The following is a 20,299-nucleotide window of genomic DNA, read 5'->3' on the forward strand; positions in this document are numbered from 1 at the left end:
GCTTCGCCTCTAGCCCCTTTCCCCTTCCCACCTCTCGCCTTACCCTTTTTCTGCGACATGATCTATGTTGCAAAAATATTTCTGCAATAAGAGCTATGTTGCGAAAAATTTGTTAAAAAGTTCTTCAAGTTTACAAATTATTTGTAAAAAAAATTCTGCAACAAGGCCTCTATTGCAAAAAAACTTCTACAACAGGACCTCTGTTGCAAAAAAAATTGCAACAAGACCTCTGTTGCAAAACATTTTCTGCAACTAGACCAATGTTACAAAAAAATATCGGCAACACGATCGTTGTTTCAGGAATTGTTTCTGCAACGCGATCGTTGTTTCAGGAATTGTTTCTACAATGCGACCGTTGTTTCTGCAACCGGTTTGCTGTTTCAGGAATTAATGTGTCGGGAAGGCGACGCGCCGCATGCGAGGAGTTAGATCGGACGGCTCGCACGTAGAGATCCGAGGTGGTGGATGTTTCCTATACGTCTACAGGCGGACGCGTAGCAATGAAAAATTCAAAACATGTTCGTGCTCAAAATTTTGTTGGCTCTTCCCAAAAAGTTAGGTCCTGCTACGTGCCGGCCGGTGGATAACTCCTAGTTATCCGCCGCCTCCCCCACCGCAAGATCAACCATAATCAAGCGGCCCTCAACGTCCCCTTTGTCTCGTGCATTATCAGTGACGCTGTAAGCATTGCAACATCGGCCATGTTTCAGCAACACGAGTGATGTTGTAATCCCGTGAGCTCACATATCCTTGTCTTTGCAATAAGGATAATGTTTCAGAAACACGCCTCTGCAACAACACTTTAGGAACATGGTTTTGCAATAACGGCGATGTTTCAGAAACACCGGTGACATTGATCTAGGCGCGTGCGATCTGTTTGAAAAACGTGTCTTTGCAATAACAATAATGTTTCAGAAACTCGCCTCTGCAACCATGACAATGTCTCAGAAACGCCAATGGTGTTGCAATCCGGGCACGTCTCGATCGCACATGGTGGCTTGCTACACCATATGGTCATGTTTAATCGGACGGCAGCGCAGGTGGATGATGTCCTGCGCGCATCTGCCGGCAGAACGTAAGTGTTTTCCAAAAAAATGTTTTGATATTCTGAGCAATTTTGAAAGATGCATTTTTCATTTAAATTTTTGTAAAAAAATTAAAATGCAAATATTTGTATTTTTTGAACAAAAATAGAAAAAGGTAATATTTTTTGTATTTTTTTCAAATATTTAAAAACCATCGCATTTTTGTCTAAAAGAAAAAGAAGCAAAAAAGGGAAAACGAAAAAATGGAAAAGAAACGAAAAACAAACAGATAAAAAATAGTGAGAAAAGGACCGCATTTTTTTCTCCCTCAAGTAAATCAAGCTCTAATCTTATAGCAACAAGCATGCGCTATTCGAAGAAATGTCACTGCAATTTTTTGAAAAATGCCACTGAAAATGGCATTTTTAAAATTTAGAAAAGAATTCGAGTGGCATTTATCCAATTAACCCTTAATTCTATATTACCCGATCTGAGTTCGATTCCTCCTTCCATTTAAGTCTTTAAATCTATATTTATACTCCCTCCGTCCGGAAATACTTGTCGTCAAAATAAATAAAAGGAGATGTATCTAGATGTATTTTAGTTCTAGATACAACCGTTTTTTTTCATTTTGATGACTAGTATTTTCTAACGGAGGGAGTACGTTTTAGTGAGAAGATAACTTTTAAGACTTGACCGTTAAAAAAGATTAGCATGTGCCACCGGTCATTTCTTGAACGCTAGCTCAATTTAATCAATACATGTCCAGCTGATCAATGAAAAATTTACCAAGCATCTCTAAAAGGGACATCAACATTTTTTTTAAGACAGATTCATCCACGGAAAGGATCAGTCCCAAAATTCAGAACACTACCGTGTTTGAAGAAATTATGCATTATGTTATGCTTCCTACATAAACTCTCCTTGAACTCATTTTGGGTCATAGGTAGATTTCACCTGATCCCAAATTTAACCGTCATCGGTGTGTAGGAAGCTGTTTACCAAGAAGGAATGCGTCGATCAGCGCTATCCCTTCTGTGGGCTTGTTGAGGGGTACCAAATGGCCAGCCCCTCTTATTGTCACCATGGTCATACCATGGTACTCCACAAATCTTCCAGCAACCTACAGTGCAAATGACTCTGGTCAGGGCCAGTGGAGACTAGATTGCATTCAGAAACTAACTTAACTAGCAGTATCATTGTAGCCCCAGAGAATGTTCACTTGTTCAGAATTTCTGACCTGTTTGTTCAGGTACCATGGTTGCCACTGTGACTTGATAGGCAAGCCAAGTGCTTCCACACAATATCGTGACCCGATCACTGGGACCCTGCCATCCGCATCTCCACTGCATGCACAAAATTATAGGTCACTGCCGATTGCGGAACACCAACATAGCACCTATTCTAACATGCCAATGAAAAGAATATCTATTCTAAGATTTTTAAGCCATCAGAGAACATCAAAATTGTGTTTTAAGGTCACCGTCTTACCGAAAGTAATTTGGGAGGATAATATCAGTACATGGAATATCCTTGAGCGCGGGAGCACAGGAGCCGCCGGTCGAGGACTCTGGATGACAACTGTCCAAGGGGCCGGGGTCCGAGATCGCGACGACCGGGGATGGAGCAGCCCCACCCTCCTCAGTGCCTTCGACGACTCTGAGATGGGTCTTTCGAGCCCTCTTCTGCACCTCCGAGGCTGTGGAGTGATCGGGTCGAGTCCGAGGAGGCTTTTGAGCTCGAGTTGCCTGCTTTGGGGTTTGAGGGTGCCATGGATACCATTCCAGGGGATCTTGGGGTTTCATCGATCTCGATCTGGGGGGAGGAGGAGGTGAGTCGGCAGGTGGCCACTCCCTCTCGTGCTCAGCACACGGTACCTCCTCAGGAGGTGACGCAGCTTGTCGTGCCTGGCTTGTCGGGTGGAGCCCTGGGGCAGGCGGCCTCGGGTTGCTCTCCTACTGCTGAGAAAGGGGATTCGGGGCAGGTGGCTCCCGTGTCCTTTTCTTCGTTGGGAGGGGGTCTGGGGCAGGGGGCCTCGGATACCTCCTCTCCCGTCGCGTCTACCTTTCGGTTGGTGGCGGCTCTGCCTTCGGGAGAGGGCTCGGGGCAGGTGGCCTCGGAGCTTTCTCCTCCTACGGCGCCTGTGGGGGTGGCTTCTCCGGTGCTGGCTGGGGAGCGAGGGCAGGCGGCCCTTGTACTGCCTCCACCACCCTCCCTGCCGGCCCTGTCCTGCGGGCCGCGCCAGGATTCTGAGATCTTGGTGAGTGCCTGTCCACTCTCTGGCTAGGCTGTGGGTGAGACCGTGCAGATGAATCCCGGGCTGCTTTCATGCCGGACAGGAATATCCTTGAGGGGGTAGTGGTCCTTCATGAAACGCTCCATGAAATCCACACGAAAAAGCTGAATGGGGTTGTTTTCAAAGTGGATTTCGAAAAAAGCGTACGACAAAGTCAAATGGCCATTCCTTCAACAGGCCTTGCATATGAAGGGTTTTGATGAGGCTTGGCGACGCCAGGTAGAATCCTTTACGCAAAAAGGGAGTGTTGGAATTAAAGTAAATGATGATATAGGGCATTATTTCCAGACATACAAAGGCCTGAGGCAAGGAGATCCAATGTCCCCTATTTTGTTCAATATTGTGGTTGACATGTTGGCAATTCTCGTAGGTAGGGCAAAGGAGGCCGGTCAGGTGGGTGGCTTGGTGCCCAACCTAGGTTATGGGGGTGTGTCCATTCTGCAGTATGCTGATGATACAATCATCTTTATGGAGCATGACCTGGCAAAAGCGAGAAATATGAAGCTGGTGTTATGCTTATTTGAACAATTGACCGGGTTAAAGATTAACTTTCATAAAAGCGAGTTGTTCTGCTTTGGTAGAGCCAAGGAGGAACAAGAGGCTTATAGGCAATTGTTTGGATGTGAATTAGGGGCTTTACCTTTTACTTACCTAGGTATACCCATTAACCATCATAAGCTAACGAACAGAGAGTGGAAATGCATCAAAGATCGGTTTGAAAAGAAACTTAGTTGCTGGAAGGGCAAACTTATGTCATATGGAGGCCGGTTAATTCTTATTAATTCGGTGCTCACGAGTATGCCGATGTTCCTACTATCTTTCTTTGAGGTTCCAGTGGGGGTTAGGAAAAGGCTGGACTTCTACCGATCAAGATTTTTTTGGCAGAGTGATGAACTTAAGAGAAAGTATAGACTCGCCAAGTGGGATGTTATTTGTCGACCAAAGGACCAAGGGGGTTTGGGTATCGAGAATATTGAGGTCAAGAACAGATGCCTACTTAGTAAGTGGTTGTATAAGCATTCAGTTCAGACTGACGCAACTTGGGTGCAGATTCTCCGCAACAAGTATCTGCATTCCAAAACTTTGTCACAGGTGACAGTGAGACCAACTGATTCGCCGTTTTGGAAGGGGCTTATGAGAGTTAAGGCAGCCTTCTTTAATAGAACAAAGTTTATTGTCGGTGATGGCAATGATACACGGTTCTGGGAGGATACTTGGCTGGGTGATACACCATTGACACTACAGTACCCAACCCTGTATCGTATTGTCCAGCGACGTGATGCGCTAGTTGCAACGATTATGCAGTCCATTCCCCTTAATATTCAGTTTCTGAGGGTGCTTGTTGGTGATAGATGGGAAGCTTGGCTTCATCTGGTGCGTAGACTGATGGAAGTCCAGCTAGCTCATCAGCCCGATCAGTTGTGTTGGAAACTTACTAGGTCTGGACAATTTATTGTTAAGTCGATGTACATCGATGTTATTAACTCGACTGTCATTCCTAGTTCCAAACATGTTTGGAAAGTAAAAGTTCCTTTGAAAATTAAAGTGTTCATGTGGTTTGTCCATAAACAGGTTATTTTAACAAATGACAACTTGGTTAAGCGCAATTGGACAGGATCTACTAGGTGTAGTTTCTGTGATCAGGACGAGACCATTAAGCATCTCTTCTTTGAGTGTCCGTTGGCGAGAATTATGTGGCGCACCGTGCAAGTTGCCTTTAACATTACTCCTTCGAGTTCGGTCAGGTCGTTATTTGGAACGGGGCTAGATGGGATAGAGTCCGATACAGCTAGACATATTCGTGTAGGAGTTTGTGCGTTATTATGGGCAATTTGGAACTGCAGAAATGATTTGGCTTTTAACAGAATAACTACTATTCATTTTTTGCAGGTTGTATTCCGTGCTACGGCGCTGATCCGTATGTGGTCCTTACTCACTCCGACGGAGGCCAGGGAGCATTTGGTTACTGGATCTGTCCGGTGGGAGATGGTAGCGCGGGATATCTTCTACCGGTTTGGATGGCGGTCATGTAATAGGATAGGCAATTAGTTTTACTATCTTTATTTTGCCAGCCGGTTGTGGCTTTATGGCCTTTTCTTGTTTTGGCGTCGAGGCTCTATGTGAGCTCGCCTTTACTTTGTTTCAAGACTCTATGACATTGTTGAACCTATTTTATTTATTTAAGTGGCCGTATGCATCGTTCTGATGCCGAGACCGGGGAGTCCCCCTTTTTGAAAAAAAATATCAGTACATGGAAGTAACAAATAATGTCTACTTTGAATGCATATGAGAACTGACACATGGTGGTAGGGTACAAGGTGCAGAAATACACCTGTAGAGCCAGACTCTCAGTCCTGCTTTGATGAGCTTGGAGTATATTGGTAGAATGGAAAGTACCAAAAAGTTGTACGACTTCAGAATGGAGTCACTGCATGGTAAATGAAAATGGAAATAAGTCAAATTCATATTAACATGCTCAATTTCTTCTCCACGTGTAAAATGATCTCTTTTGAGCATTTCCCAGATTTGAGTCGGTAGTTGTCCATTTGACATTTGTTTGGAGTCCCTGGATAGAATGTTAATGACACAAAGTAGAATCACATCAAAACTATATAACCATTGCAACGCTTATTTTAAACTATGTCCCATGATATAATTCAACTCAGAGTTGTCACTACTAGATTAAAACTTCATAGATAAAAAATGAAAAGATCTGCAGAAATCACCTGCAAACTTGCCATTTCCCAGGCAACATCCCATTGACATTTGCATGAAGTGCCCTTTGCACATCTGCCTTATTGAAGTACTCTTGAGCATAAGATGAGTAGCACTCATCGTATCCCGAGAACAACCTAATCCTCCTCCTGGAAGGTTCCTACCATGCCAAAGAAATTAACATACTTAGAAATTCAGAAGCAGAAGTTCTAATTTAAACTGTCTGTCCCTTACATGGTCACTATATTCGAGTGCTTTATCAACAACAGATGCTGCTGATGTTTGTCCAAGATTGCACTTGGGCGCATAAATGTTGTATATGTCGATCAACTGGTACTGTCCATAGATGGTGTTCATGGCTTTGTTGCAATCATCGGTCCAGTTTGAGGCTCTAAAATCACAATCCTTTTTTATGCGATCATAAACTTCATCTGATACAACTGCATGGCTCCAAGCATATTCGGCCAATCCCTTCGAGTCATAGTAATCATCAGTTAGTGGATTTCCAACCTACATTGGGCCAATATAAATGTTATGATGTTATAACATTTCACACTATCCACAGAAAACCTAGGCAAATATATACATTTATAGAAAAAAGGGAAGTTCATCAGAAGGTTAACAAATCCCAAGATTGTTGTAATTTTCACAGAAATAAGTATGCAACGTTTTTCATCTAAATCATCCCAGGAAATAAGTATGCAACGTTATAGAGGGCGACTCGGGCGGAGCCAGAAACCTAGCCGCCGCCGCCACAAACTCCCTCCTCCTCTCCCTCCGCCGCCGCCGGAGGACGCTGCCGGGCTAAGCCCGGGGGCCGACGGTGGTGGCGGGGGATCTCCTCTCTCGCGCGTCTCCGGGGTGGGGCGGACCCCAAGGCGTGTGGTGGCGCGACCGATCCGGGATCTGCGGCGCGGCGGATGGCTGCAGGCGGCGGGAGGCCGGCCCGTCCTTGGACGGCGACGGCTTGGCGCGGCAGAGGCCAGGGCTGCGGGCGCTGCGGATGGCCCTTCGGGCGGCGGCGGCGGCTGCGGTCGGCGGCGGCCGGCTTGGCTGCGGTGGCGTGCATGCTGCCTTCAGATTGGGGACGGCGGCGTGGAGGCCCTGGTGGTCTCGTCGACGGCACCTCCGATCAGATCTGTTCTGACCGGTGCAGCCGGCGGTGGTGGTCATCTTTTTCGTCAGAGGTGGTCGACCTGAGGCTGGGTGTTCGGATCTCGGGATCCGTCATCTGGCACCAGCTGCGAGTCAGGGAGACGTAGTTGCCAGTGAAAACCGAGCTGATGGCGGGCGATGGCGGCGTTCCACGTCGTTACCTTGATGAAGGCATCGTCATGTGACTACCGTCGATCCACTCGTATTGCTCCGGGGGAAACCCTAGGATCTGGTGTTCCAGACCGGACGATGGCGGCACTGTGGTGTCATTTCTCTCTTGGGAGCATCGTTTTGTGGAGCAGCGCTGGAAGTCAGAGGCAGGAGGTGGAGCGGCTTTGTTTTGCACGAAGCTTCGGTGGAGATGTCAAGTCATGCCTGACCGACAGGTGCTACGCTTGGTCATGCCTGGTCGGCAGGTGCTACGCACGACAGATCCACCAAGGGCTTCAAGTTGTGTCGGCTGGTGGTACTTGGCAGCATGGCGCTGAGGTGTATTAGTGGCGACCGCGACGTGTTCAGCTGTTTGCGCGCAGGGAGGAGGTGCCGTTGGGCGCCGTGGTGGCGTCGACGATAGCTGGACCGAGCAAGGTTGACGCATCAGTACAGTTCTGAAGATGGAGCGGTGGCAGTTGGTGGCGGCGGCCTATGAGAGCACGTCGGACCAGTGTGTGCCCCAGACACGGCAAGTGGCTAGGTTGGGGTCTCAGGTCTTAGATGTTAGGCTTGGCTGCGATGTCTGTTTGGTATTAGGCCCAGGCTATCTGCGCCCCTTCATCAACTGGATAGGTGTAGCGACAGTTTGTTGCTTAGACGGCGGCTTTAGTCTTACTGTTGTATGACTTTGTAAGGTCTTATGAGAATAATTAATAAAGTGGCCGTATGCATCGCCCAGATGCAGAGGCCGGGGGTCATCCTCCTTTTCTAAAAAAAAAGGAAATACATGAATTATTTCAAAGTTATAAACTATACAAAAACAATACATTATGTCATCCCATTTTCAAACAAGAATGAACAAGGCCACTGGTCGAACCAGCAATATAAACAACAGAAACTATCAAATTATACACTCACAATGAACCCTTTAAAGTTGATGTATGTGCTGGCCTTCTTGTCTTTGTTCCTCTCATAGACAAGGTCAGCTAGTTGTGGCACATAATGACCTGTATAAAATTTGAAATTCTTCGTCAGTGATCTAACAAAATTGAATTGCAGCGTATCTCTTGCTCCACCATGTCTGAAATATCACAGAAGTCTAATATGACCATTCGGCATGTCAGGAATACCAGAACCAATCTAAAGGGCCATGCCGCCGAAATGTTATTCACTTTGCTTTGTTTCCATGGTATGGTAAACCTCTGTTTCTCCCAGGTTACAAGACACATAGCAATGTAGGCCCTATCTGAGGTTGCTGAACCGTGTTGTGTGCTTCTTTGATAATATGTTGTAGAAAACGAGTCACAAAATTAGACAAAAGCGGATCAAACGAACACTAAAATTGGCCAAAAAGAAGGTAGGCAGGGATTGGTGGGGAAAATGAGATGATCATAGTACCCACCATTAAGTTTCCTCTGAACTACAGGAGCATCATGACTTGCTAGGATTAATATTTTAAAATGTTCTCACCAAAATTTCCCATCTATGCTTTAACATCAATTATTGCCCAATTCCTTTAAATTTAATGATTTATGGATTACACACAAAAAATAGGAATTGGTAAAGAACCTAATTTGAAAGGCCAGGTCAACTTATTATTTTTATGACTTTGTCAGACATGTAGGACAACTATATTGAAAAATTTAAGTTTGCAGGTTACTAAGATCAACTCTGGAAATCAAGGCCTGAAGAACAAGTGTCTTGCTGACGTAAACATTTACCTGCATAGCTCTCTCCTGAGATATAGAACTCCCGGCCCTTGTACTGCGGAAACCTCTTGAACCAATTAATCAGGAAATTATATGTATCCTCAGCTATACAAAAGAGAAAATGGAAATTGATGAGCATTTCAAAACGCCTCAAACAGTTATGAAAAGCAAGCACACTTCCCGAAAAGAATACTCAGTTACCTACAAAATCATCATTGAGGTTGGTGAGGTCAGAGGATGTGTTGGTGTAGGAGAAGCCAACCCCAACAGGAGACTCCACGAAGAGCAAGTTGGCTTCTGGCAAGAGTCAATCGAGAACAATACCAACAATATTCAGATTTTTTTTACGCAGGTACTCCCTCCGTTCGGAATTACTTGTCGTAGAAATGGATGTATCTAGATGTATTTTAGTTCTAGATACATCCATTTTCGAGACAAATAATTCCGAACGGAGGGAGTAGAACCGTTGGGATAATCACAAGTTCATAATCAATTAGCACAAGTGCAATGCTTGCAAGCTGCAGCACCTTTGTTCCATGCAAACTTGTTGAACTCGAGCCCTGCTGCAAATCTGCTCACCCTGAGAGGCCCTAGCTCAGAAGCAGCTCCGTATCCAACCGATGAGCAGCCTGGTCCTGCATGCATGTGCAGGGAACAAAAAACTTGTTTATATTTTAACCCCAGGTAGCAACCGAAATAAGTGAAGTACAAAAGGTAAAAAGAAAAACAAGTGAATGAGGTAAGTAAGAATTAAACCTCCATTGAGCCAGAGCAGGAGAGGCTTCTGTGAGGGCTGTGACTGAGCCTCGAAGAACCAGTAGAAGAGCGCCCTCCCATTCTGCTTGTTCACGGTGACATGCCCGGCGAACTGAGAGACCTGCGGGCTCCTTGGCTGGCCGGGGAGGAAGACCACCCTATCAGCTTCCTGCCCACTACCGTAACCTGCAGAGCAGCAGCGCCAACTCTGGGAGGCCAAGACGAGGAGAAAGAGAGCAAGGATGAGCTGCCGCCGCTGCTTGTCTTGGTTCGCCGCTGCCGCCATGAGAATGTGCAAATGTGAGAGTGAGTGGTTTGGCTGGGACAGCAAGAGCAGAGAGACAGGGGCTGGGCGCAACTCAATGTGTGTTTTTTTTTTTGAAAAGGGGGATTCCCGAGCCTCTGCATTAGATGCATACGGCCTCTCTTATTAAACAAATAAACAGGTTCTGAACAAAGGTCTTATAGAAAAAGGAATCAAAGCAGCCTATAACTCACATAGAGCATCGACTGCAAGGCAGAAATGAGATAAGCCACAACCCGGCTGGCAAAATAGCAGATAGGTAAACTGAACTCCTATCCTATTACATGATCGCCATCCAAACCGGTTGAAGATATCCCGCGCTACCGTCTCCCACCGGACAGATCCAGTAACCAAACGCTCCCTGGCCTCCCTCGGAGTGAGTAAGGACCAAGTACGGATTAGCGCCGTAGCCCGGAATAACACCTGCAAAAAATGAATATTTGTTGTCCTGTTAAAAACCAAATCATTCCTGCAATTCCAAATTGCCCATAATAACGCACATACTCCTACACGAATGTGTCTAGCTGTTTCGGACTCAATCCCAAACAGCCACGCCCCAAATAACGTGTTTATCGATCTCGGTGGAGTAATATTAGAGGCAATTTGCACAATGCGCCACAACCCTTGTGCCAACGGGCAATCAAAAAATAAATGTTTGATAGTCTCATCCCGATCACAGAAACTACACCTAGTAGATCTTGTCCAATTGCGCTTAACTAGATTGTCCTTTGTAAGAATAACTTGTTTATGCACAAACCACATAAACACTTTAATCTTCAAAGGAACCTTAACTTTCCAGACCTCCTTAGTCGTAGGTATCACAGATGAATTAATAATATCCATATACATCGATTTTACCGTGAACACCCCAATTTTAGTTAGTTTCCAACACAACTGGTCGGGCTGAGGATTTAGCTGAACGTCCATCAGCCTACGGACCAAGTGAAGCCATGCTTCCCATCGAGGTCCAACAAGCACTCTCCTAAACTGCATGTTTAGAGGAATAGACTGCATCACCGTCGCAACAAGAGCATCCCTACGCTGAACAATACGATATAGTGTTGGATATTGTGTAGCCAAAGGCGCGTCACCCAGCCACGTATCCTCCCAGAATCGCGTATCATCTCCATTACCAACAATACATCTCGTTCTGTTGAAGAAAGCGGCCTTAACCCTCATGAGCCCTTTCCAGAACGGCGAATCTGTAGGTCTGAGAGTGACTTGGGATAAAGTCTTTGAGTGCAGATATTTACTACGTAAAATCTGCGCCCAAGTTGCCTCTGTCTCAGACGACAACTTAAACAGCCACTTACTAAGGAGGCATCTGTTTTTGACTTCAAGGTTTTCAATACCAAGTCCTCCTTGGTCCTTTGGTCTGCAGATAATATCCCATTTGGCCAATCTGTACTTCCTCTTAGACTCATCACTCTGCCAAAAGAAGCGAGAACGATAAAAGTCTAGCCTTTTCCTCACCCCCACTGGTACCTCGAAGAAAGATAACAGAAACATAGGTAAACTCGTGAGCACCGAGTTAATCAGAATCAACCGGCCTCCATAAGACATGAGTTTTCCTTTCCAACAGCTTAGTTTCTTCTCAAATCTATCCTCGATGCACTTCCACTCACCATTCGTTAACTTACGATGGTGTATTGGAATACCAAGATATGTGAAAGGTAGAGACCCAATTTCACACCCAAACAATTGTGTATAAGCTTCCTGTTCGTCTTTGGCTCTACCAAAACAGAACAACTCGCTTTTATGGAAATTAATCTTCAGCCCGGACAATTGTTCGAAAAGGCATAACACTAGCTTCATGTTCCTCGCTTTGGCCAAATCATGTTCCATAAAAATGATTGTATCATCAGCGTATTGCAAGATGGACAGACCACCATCCACCAGATGAGGCACCACTCCCTCCACCTGACCGGCCTCTTTGGCCCTCCCAATCAGGATCGCTAACATATCAACCACAATATTGAACAAAATAGGCGACATAGGATCGCCCTGTCTCAGACCCTTGTGCGTTCGGAAGTAGTGGCCTATGTCATCATTAACTTTAATGCCAACACTGCCTTTTTGCTTGAAAGTTTCCACTTGATGTCTCCAGCGCTCATCAAAACCCTTCATTCGTAGAGATTGCTGGAGGAACGACCATTTGAATTTACCATAGGCCTTCTCGAAATCCACTTTGAAAATAACCCCATCTAGTTTTTTCGTATGAATTTCATGTAGCGTTTCATGAAGGACGACAACCCCTTCGAGGATGTTCCTATCCGGCATGAAAGCCGTTTGAGAAGGTTGAACTACAGCGTGCGCTATCTGAGTAAGCCTGATCGTGCCAACCTTGGTAAATATTTTGAAACTGACGTTGAGAAGGCAGATAGGCCGAAATTGCTCAATTCTCACGGCATCTGTTTTCTTAGGCAACAACGTTATCGTTCCAAAATTAAGTTGGAACAGCTGCAAATGTCCCGAGAACAAATCATGGAACATCGGTATCAGGTCCCCTTTGATAATATGCCAACACTTCTTGTAAAACTCAGCCGGGAAACCATCCGGCCCCGGTGCCGTATTACTTTTCATCTTGGCAATAGCCTCGAAAACTTCCTTTTCCGAGAAAGGGGCAGTTAACACATCATTCTCCACAGAAGTAAGTTGAGGAATATCGCTAACCCTAGACTCATCCAGGGATACACAGCTCTCCTCTGGTGGTCCAAACAACCGTTTATAGTATTCAGTAATGTAGATTTTCAGGTTGTCCTGGCCGACTATTGTACCCTCATCTTGCTCTAGCTGGAAGATCCTCTTCTTCCGGTGCTTGCCATTGGCAATCATGTGGAAGAACTGAGTATTCGCATCCCCCTGGACAACTTTTCTCACCTTTGCCCGCAATGCCCACTTTAATTCTTCCTCACGGAGCAAATCCTTCAGCCTCATCTCAGCCTCATGCTTAATATGAAGCTCAGTGGGTAACAGAACCATAGTTTCTGCTTTTATGTCTAAGGTTTGTATAAGTGAAAGGAGTCTTTCCTTCTCGACCTTATACACTCCACCTAGATGTTTAGCCCACCCACGAAGGAAGCTTCTGAGATGCCTAATCTTGTTCTGCCATTGTTCAATGGCACCTGTACCTCCTACATCTCTGGCCCACTCTCTGGCAACAAGATCCAAAAATCCTTCTCTTTCAAACCACGCCAGCTCGAAAGAGAAAACATTTTTGTTACCCAAGTAAGTAGCCCCACCAGAATCGAGCAACAAAGGAGTGTGATCAGAAATACCGCGAGAAAGAGCCTGAACAGTTACAACTGGAAACTTCTGTTCCCAAGCAACACTAGCCAGAACCCGATCCAACTTCTCGTAAGTTGGATTTGGCATCGCATTAGCCCAGGTGAACTTCCTACCTGAAAGCTCAATTTCTCTCAAATCTAAGCTTTCAATAATGGTATTGAACATAAATGACCATCTCCCATCGAAATTGTCATTATTCTTTTCATCGCGCCTTCTAATAATGTTGAAATCACCCCCAACCAGAATTGGGAGCCGCTCAGACCCACAAACTCTAACAAGGTCTGCCAGGAAATCAGGTTTGAACTCGGCCTGCGCTGCCCCGTACACCGCCACCAAAGCCCAGTCAAAACCATCAATTTTGGACCGCACCCTGAACTTAACCGCAAAATCCCCCATGACCACACTGCGAACTTCGAGAGAGTCACATCTAACACCAAGTAAGATTCCCCCCGACCTGCCTCTCGGTGGAAGACAATGCCAGTCAAACTCCATCCCCCCCGACAACGTATTGAGAAATTGAGGTGAGAAATTTGCTCTACTCGTTTCCGACAAGGCAATAAAGTCCAAACTATGCTCAATAGATGCCTCCGCAAGGAACCTTATTTTAGCCAAGTCCTTAAGACCTCTGCTATTCCAAAAGATTCCTTTCATATCTCATCATGAAATTTTTTAGCCGTGCGAATCCTAGCGCTCCTACGGACTGCGGACATCGAGTAAGTTTTGCGCTTCCACTTGCGCTTAGGGCTGGTCGGGCCCTCCCGGTCGAAAGTGCCCATCACCGCTGGGTTATCTACTTCCAACCCTATATTCTCGTCCTCCTCCTCCGGCTCCTGGAGGGGCGGTGCTAGGTCATGACAGAAATTATCAAGTACTCGAACTCCCAAGGCATCAATCTCAGAGTCATTCATTGGTTTGACCGCAGCTAAGTTACGAATTACTTCTAAAGCCCTCTCGGCTTCTAGATCAAGCAAATCGTTAACAGAATTAGTAACTTCACCCTCATTACTACCAAGTGAAATTCCTAATTGGTGTGCCTTATCCACAATTTGATCGTGCGAGAAATGCATAATAGTATTGGAAGTATTTACGGACATACCAGTTGTGACTTGGACTTCACGAAGCTTGGCCGCCCTGACGGCACAGCGCTGCTGCATGTCGTCCACCTCCGGATGGCTTTGAAGCCGACAACTCATGCGTCGGCCCTCAGCTGCCTGGTCCGGTATCCCGCCAAACATAATGACCTCCTCCCGCGAGAATTTATCCGTAGAGCGACCGCCTGTCACTCCCCGAACATCCACCTGGTCGCCATTACCAGATGAGAGCGCCGAGTCCAGCACTGGGGAAGCGAAGGCCACCTGCCCCCTCCCCCCATCCACTCCGGACCGCCTGTCCGGAGTGCACGCCACAGTCCCAAACGGGGCGCCCCCCTCGGGCACCGAAGCAGACGGGAGCATTGAGGCCATCTGCCCCACACCCTCCCACCGAACCTGAGCTGCCGCCTGCAGTGGCCGCCCATCCACAGGCGTAAGAGGAGCGGAGGCCACCTGCCCCGGCCCCCCAACCGTCGTCCCATCGTCTCTCCTGGTATCCTCAACAGGAAGAAGCTGAGGGGGGGCCTCCAAAGCACCCTGATCCGGACCCCCAGATGAGATCGGACCCCCCTCCTGTACCACGGCCACGTCACCGCACGTAGAAGTAGGCGAGTCCACAATATCCAACCTCGCACCTCCACCAGAACCCTCCACACCCGCGTCCTCAAAATCCAACGCCGGTAAAGAGTACTCGAACTCCTCAATAGACTCCACCCGCTCACTCCACAGTCTCAGTGGTGCAGACGCAGGACCAAAAGAACCGAATCTCAAAGTGGTCGCCGGCACAGACGCTCCAGGCGCCGCCCCTCGTCCTGCTGCCTTACTCGTCGGCTCCGGCCTCTTGGCCATCTCACTCAAAGAATCATCGGCCGTTTTTTCCTTACCCGTCGTATCGTCGTCACCTTCACTCATGTCATCGCCAGTGGCAGCTGGAGCCTGGGCAAAGAGGCTATCATCCTCGAACTCAATCTCAAGACTGTATACCTGCCCACGAAACGCCCACTTAACCACGTCGGGCACGAAGTTGATGTCCAGAATACTGACCAACAGGCGAGCAATCCCATGAGCTCGAGTAAAAGCCATATCCACTCGCTCGGTCTTTCCCACTATGATACCGAGACTAGCAACCACATTGGCGTCCCGCAGAAGCGCAGACGGAGCCCCCGAAAAGCGCAACCAGGCCTGGATAAGGGGTGTACCCTGGGGCTCAACCAGCTTCCACTCCTGGAACTCAAGTATGGCCTCTGTACCTAGGACCTTACACATCCCAAAGCTCAGCAACCTCTGTAAGTCCTCCACAGTTGGGAACTGAACCCTGAATAAGTTGTTCTCCAGCTTGACAAGCTCCCAATGGAAGTCTCCTGGTGCCAGCTCCCGGAGACGCTGAATAATCTGAGCCTCAGACACTTGTCCTCTAGTTACTTTCACTACCCCAGTTGTCGTACTGTGCTCCTCCTGAGGAACCTCCCTCTCAGTCGGTGACTCAAAAAATGTGAGTTCAGAACAGAAGACACCATATGTCATAAGGCTCGGTGTCTGCTCCCGCAGCAGCGGACACGCACCAGACTCGTGTGCAGTCTTACCACACGTATCACAAAGAACAGCCACACACTTAGCAATAAAATGACCCTTATCGCCACATCGATAACAAAGCATTCTTTCCTTTTTCTTAGCAAACTTTGCAGCCCTGTCCACCTCAGATCTGTCAGAGCCCTCCACCGACATAGCCTGAGTATCGACCTCAACCGGAACCTCGACAGCTGCCAGTTCCGTCACCACATCCATAGCCTGGCAAGACAAGTCTGTCTCCTCAGCAAAAGCGTCGACCACCGTCTCAACCGAAGTATGATGTTGCCTTGGACGGTACCGACCCCCTCGGCCTCCTCGGCCACGATTGCCACGGAAACCACCTCGGTTACGATGAGCCGGCCCAGCAGCCCCTTCGACAAAACTGCCTGGCGGCCCCAAGAAAGGCCTCTCAGCAGAACCATCACTCTGCCAGGCATACCCCCGTCCGCCACCCGTAGACGAGGATCCCCGGTGTTGTCCATCTCCATACACATTGTAACCATCGTCACCCCACTGAGCCTGCTGCAACACTGGCGTCGCCGCGTCCTTGACCTGCCGAGCCACAAAGTGCGGCGGTCTAGCTCCCACCTGCGATGCCACGGGGTGCTGGCCATGAGCACCCGGAGGCGGAGGCCTTGCTACCAGTGTACCTCGGCCTGCGGCAACTCCAGGCGTCGGCAACATCGGCCTAGGACCACCTCGTCCCGCAGCCATCATCACCGGCGCCGCTGGGCGAGAACCAGCCGGAGCAGTCACCCCGCGGCCAGCCGGAGCGGTCTTAGTGGCCCCGCCCACTTGTGCCCGTTGGCCGCCTACGACCGTCCCCGGACGGCCCGCACTAGGACCCGCTCGCAGAGGCGGCGGCGCACCTCCACTGCCGGCAGCAAGCGGCACACCGGCGCCGCCGCCACCCGTCCCCGCAGGGGCGCCGCCTCCGCCGCGCCCAACAGCCGGCGCCTGCGTAGGCCCTCCGCGGCCCGCAGCGCCCGGAGGCATCCCACTAGCAGCAGGGACTCCATGGCCCTCCATCGCCTGGAGAGGAGGGATACGAGGAGCACGCCCTCCGCCGCGATCAGCAAAGCACGGTCGTCTGCCTCCGTTACGAACCCTAGTTGGAACCGGACGTCCGCATGGGGGTGTAGTCGTAGGATGTAGATCGCCTCGGGCCTCATACCCTGCGTCCACAAGCCCACACGCCATCGTGGCCGGTTCACTCAGAACCGGCCCACCCACCGACAAGCCCGACTCGCGGCCCAACAACTCATTCAAACGAGCGACGCGGTGATTACGGATCACAGCACTGCGGTCGATCGCCGGCGCCGGCACCATGGCCGCCGACGATCGCCGAGCCTTCTTTCTCTTAACTAACTTCCATGAATTCTCAGTAATGAAATCAGATAGAATCGGTTTAGGAAGACAAACCTTAGGAATCGGTCCCTTCCACGGCCGGCTCGCCGCAGCTGAAGTCCGGCGATTTACTATGCGCCGAAGAACCTCGAGTTTATCTTCCGATCGTAGCCCTTGCCGCGCCGGATCGTCGAGTGGCACCACTCCATCACCAATCGCCGCGACCTCATCTTCAGAGTAACCCTGATCGAAGGCCTCGCAAATGATCAATGAAGGCGTCGGTGAATATTCCGGCGAGTCTCCGGCATCGTCGTCGTCCACGAGCGTCACCTCATCATCCTCATCAGCCAATACCCAAAAGCGCCCACTGAACCGCGGCTTCGAGGGCTTTGGATCTTCCGTGAGATCGATCAAGTCAATGTGATCAAGAGTCTCCGGTTCCTCCTGCACACGCGAATGAACGGTAACATCGAAAATATCAATGAGCAACCGCGTACCTTCATTAATCTTCTCATCAGCTTTGAGATACTCCCCTCCGAGAATGTCACCAGCCAGATCGCACACCACCGTCCACCTCGAAGGGTAGTACGAGTAGAGAACTCCCTCCGATCTACGGCCGGCTTCCCGGACATCTTGGAAGAAAATTTTCCATTTGGCCGGATGGAGAAATCCCCCGATCTCCGCCGCAGACTGCGAATCCGGCGATCCGCCGGTCTCAGGTGACCGCCCCGACAGCGGCGACTCCTCCCGAGCAGGCCGCGGCGGCGCCGTTCGCCCCGCCGGCGGCGGATCAGGAGGGGGCGGTAGGAGCGGAAGGAACGCAGCCCCGTCCATCCTGGGAGGTTCTTTACCTTGTTGAGCAGATGATCACTAACCATAGTGTTGGCCACAACTCAATGTGTGTGAGAGTGAGATCACACTAGAAGATCATGTGAAGTTGGAGGGAGCTCAGAGCTGGGGGTGGGTGCGGGGGTGAGGGTGAGAGTGAGAGGAGGCCATTGGCCGGCTTGGCTGCATGTGAACCAGGGATAACGAATTTTATTTGCTGCGCGGCACCGGCACCGGCACCGCAGCCTTGCCGAGGGCATCTCCGACTCCTGTCTGTGCGTTGTTGGCGTATGCGTCTGATGCTTTTGGCGGCTTGCCTTGTGACTGACTAAACGCTGACACGGTCACACGTACCGATTCATCAAGTTGGACGAGCATACAGTAGAAACCTTCATGCATGAGGCAAGTGAGATTGGCGTTTGCAGTTTCTGTTTTCTCTCTTTCTTTTTCATTTTTACCAAAAACAGTACCATTGTACTACATGTTCTTTTTCTCGAAAGCCTCGATGCACGTAGCTATATATTATTAAAAATGAAAAATCAGCAGCCGAACATCAAACCCGGAAAAAGGCAAAAATAAAATTCAAGGCCGAATGCCTCGCGACAGTAGCTCCACCCGATAGACATTAACCCTAGGGGTGGAGCTAGCTCCCGGCAACCCGGGACGGCTGCCCGGGCTGCTCCGGCTAGTCTCTATTAAATAATACTATGAGAACATGGTTAGTAATGCTAATTGTTGATGCTCTGATGCAAATACTGGGCAATGTCACCATGCATGCATAGACTTTGCCCGAGCTCTTTGAAAGGTTGGCTCCGCGAGTGACTACCCTATGATATAAGACAAAATTAAAATGAAAAATACACAACTTCTAGGCTACGCCTTCAAGAAGAAATCGCCACACGTGCGTCGATGTTGGTGAGTCCAACCCGAGGTTGAACTCCGTATTCTCATCCCCAAAGTGAAGCTTCAATCCACCATCTTCAGTAAGGACACGACGCAGGCACACATCGACATAGCCAGGTCATAGATCTTGTGTTTCCACCAGAGTGCACAAACTCGTCATTGAAGCCTTACATCCCATATCCGGCTACCGACTCCTCGATAACCGGATACCTCTGGAGAAGATACCGGAAGACAAAGAAATCCCATACCGCCTGCCTCTCGCCACTGTCGCACCACCTTCGATCCAGCAGCAACAGGCTAAACATGACACCTCCGCCAGAGCCACCGTGCGTGCCGGCCGGTAGCAGGCATGATTTGACCCCCACCGCATGAGACGCCATGCGTAGCATCCACCGGCGCGCATCGCCGACGGCTTCACTTGAGGGCGACAAGCATTGCTCGACGTCTCCGAAAAAACACATGTGTCACCTGCTGAGCAGTATCGGACCCGGTCTGTTGATGGAGGGGACTTCCCATACCGTTCCATACAATTGTACTGCATGTATTTTTTGTTTGTCTTTGCTTGCACCTCTACAAAGGCAGTTATACAAAAAGCAAGAAAAATGAGAGAAGTATGCAAATCTTTCTATCCAAGATTGCAAGTCGGAATATGCCTTTCTCTTAGTAGCATGCCCGAGCAAAAACAATTCAGGCTTGAAATTCTTTTGGCACTTTGTCACACCGGCAGTGCTCGACACCACCGTGTGACTGACAAGTGGGTCCCAGGGACTAGAGATTCGTGCGTGCATGGCCAGCTGGTCGTGGGTGTTGCATCTATACTTAAGCCCATTAGGGCGTGTGTGTGGACAGACTATATTGATGAATTCTGAAATCCCATCTCGCTTCACTCTTGTGCTCACCACCTTCTCCAAGTCTCGCTCATCCACATCCTGATTTCCCTAGCCTACTCTGGTCGCCCACGATCCAGATCGGGCGTGACAATTCCTAATCAGAGCCAATGATTCTTGCCCCCCCCCCCCAAAAAAAATTCTCCGCTGCTCTGCAATCCTCTTGATCTAGAACGGTAACATCCACCGTCGCAGGTGTGACTTGCTTAGGCGAGATCACCCAAAATCCCCGACTGTGTTCGATCGGTTCAGAGAGTAAGCAACGGCGCCGTC

At 48.8% G+C, this 20,299-nt stretch overlaps 2 protein-coding genes across 2 annotated transcripts; both read right to left on the reverse strand.

Moving 5' to 3' along the window:
* Positions 1 to 1,717: 1,717 nt before the first annotated feature.
* LOC119275663 (serine carboxypeptidase-like 26) lies at positions 1,718 to 10,162 on the reverse strand. The gene is made up of 10 exons (XM_037556554.1): positions 9,810 to 10,162; positions 9,581 to 9,688; positions 9,255 to 9,350; positions 9,066 to 9,158; positions 8,263 to 8,351; positions 6,271 to 6,546; positions 6,048 to 6,196; positions 5,654 to 5,749; positions 2,266 to 2,371; positions 1,718 to 2,148 (listed from the first exon to the last, which is right to left on the reverse strand). The coding sequence occupies exons 1-10, from the start codon at positions 10,093 to 10,095 to the stop codon at positions 2,002 to 2,004; spliced, it is 1,446 nt and encodes a 481-aa protein (XP_037412451.1). The 5' UTR covers positions 10,096 to 10,162; the 3' UTR covers positions 1,718 to 2,001.
* A 54-nt stretch (positions 10,163 to 10,216) lies between these two features.
* On the reverse strand, positions 10,217 to 18,414 carry LOC119281176. The gene is made up of 2 exons (XM_037561777.1): positions 17,484 to 18,414; positions 10,217 to 10,536 (listed from the first exon to the last, which is right to left on the reverse strand). Exons 1-2 carry the CDS (start codon positions 18,240 to 18,242, stop codon positions 10,297 to 10,299), a joined length of 999 nt encoding a protein of 332 aa, XP_037417674.1. The 5' UTR covers positions 18,243 to 18,414; the 3' UTR covers positions 10,217 to 10,296.
* Between the last annotated feature and the right edge of the window lie 1,885 nt (positions 18,415 to 20,299).

Source organism: Triticum dicoccoides, chromosome 3B (assembly GCF_002162155.2).
Source record: "Triticum dicoccoides isolate Atlit2015 ecotype Zavitan chromosome 3B, WEW_v2.0, whole genome shotgun sequence".
Lineage (NCBI taxonomy): Eukaryota > Viridiplantae > Streptophyta > Magnoliopsida > Poales > Poaceae > Triticum > Triticum dicoccoides.

Excerpts from the sequence above, each read along its gene's own strand:
- LOC119281176 (XM_037561777.1), bottom strand. The coding sequence starts at position 18,242 with ATGGACGGGGCTGCGTTCCTTCCGCTCCTACCGCCCCCTCCTGATCCG. Across the intron at positions 10,537-17,483 it reads GGAAGGGACCGATTCCTAAG|GTGTTATTCCGGGCTACGGC; the intron begins GTTTGTCTTCCT and ends CATTTTTTGCAG.
- LOC119275663 (XM_037556554.1), bottom strand. The coding sequence starts at position 10,095 with ATGGCGGCAGCGGCGAACCAAGACAAGCAGCGGCGGCAGCTCATCCTT. Across the intron at positions 9,351-9,580 it reads CAAGTTTGCATGGAACAAAG|AAGCCAACTTGCTCTTCGTG; the intron begins GTGCTGCAGCTT and ends GACTCTTGCCAG. Across the intron at positions 6,547-8,262 it reads TCAACTTTAAAGGGTTCATT|GTTGGAAATCCACTAACTGA; the intron begins GTGAGTGTATAA and ends GGCCCAATGTAG.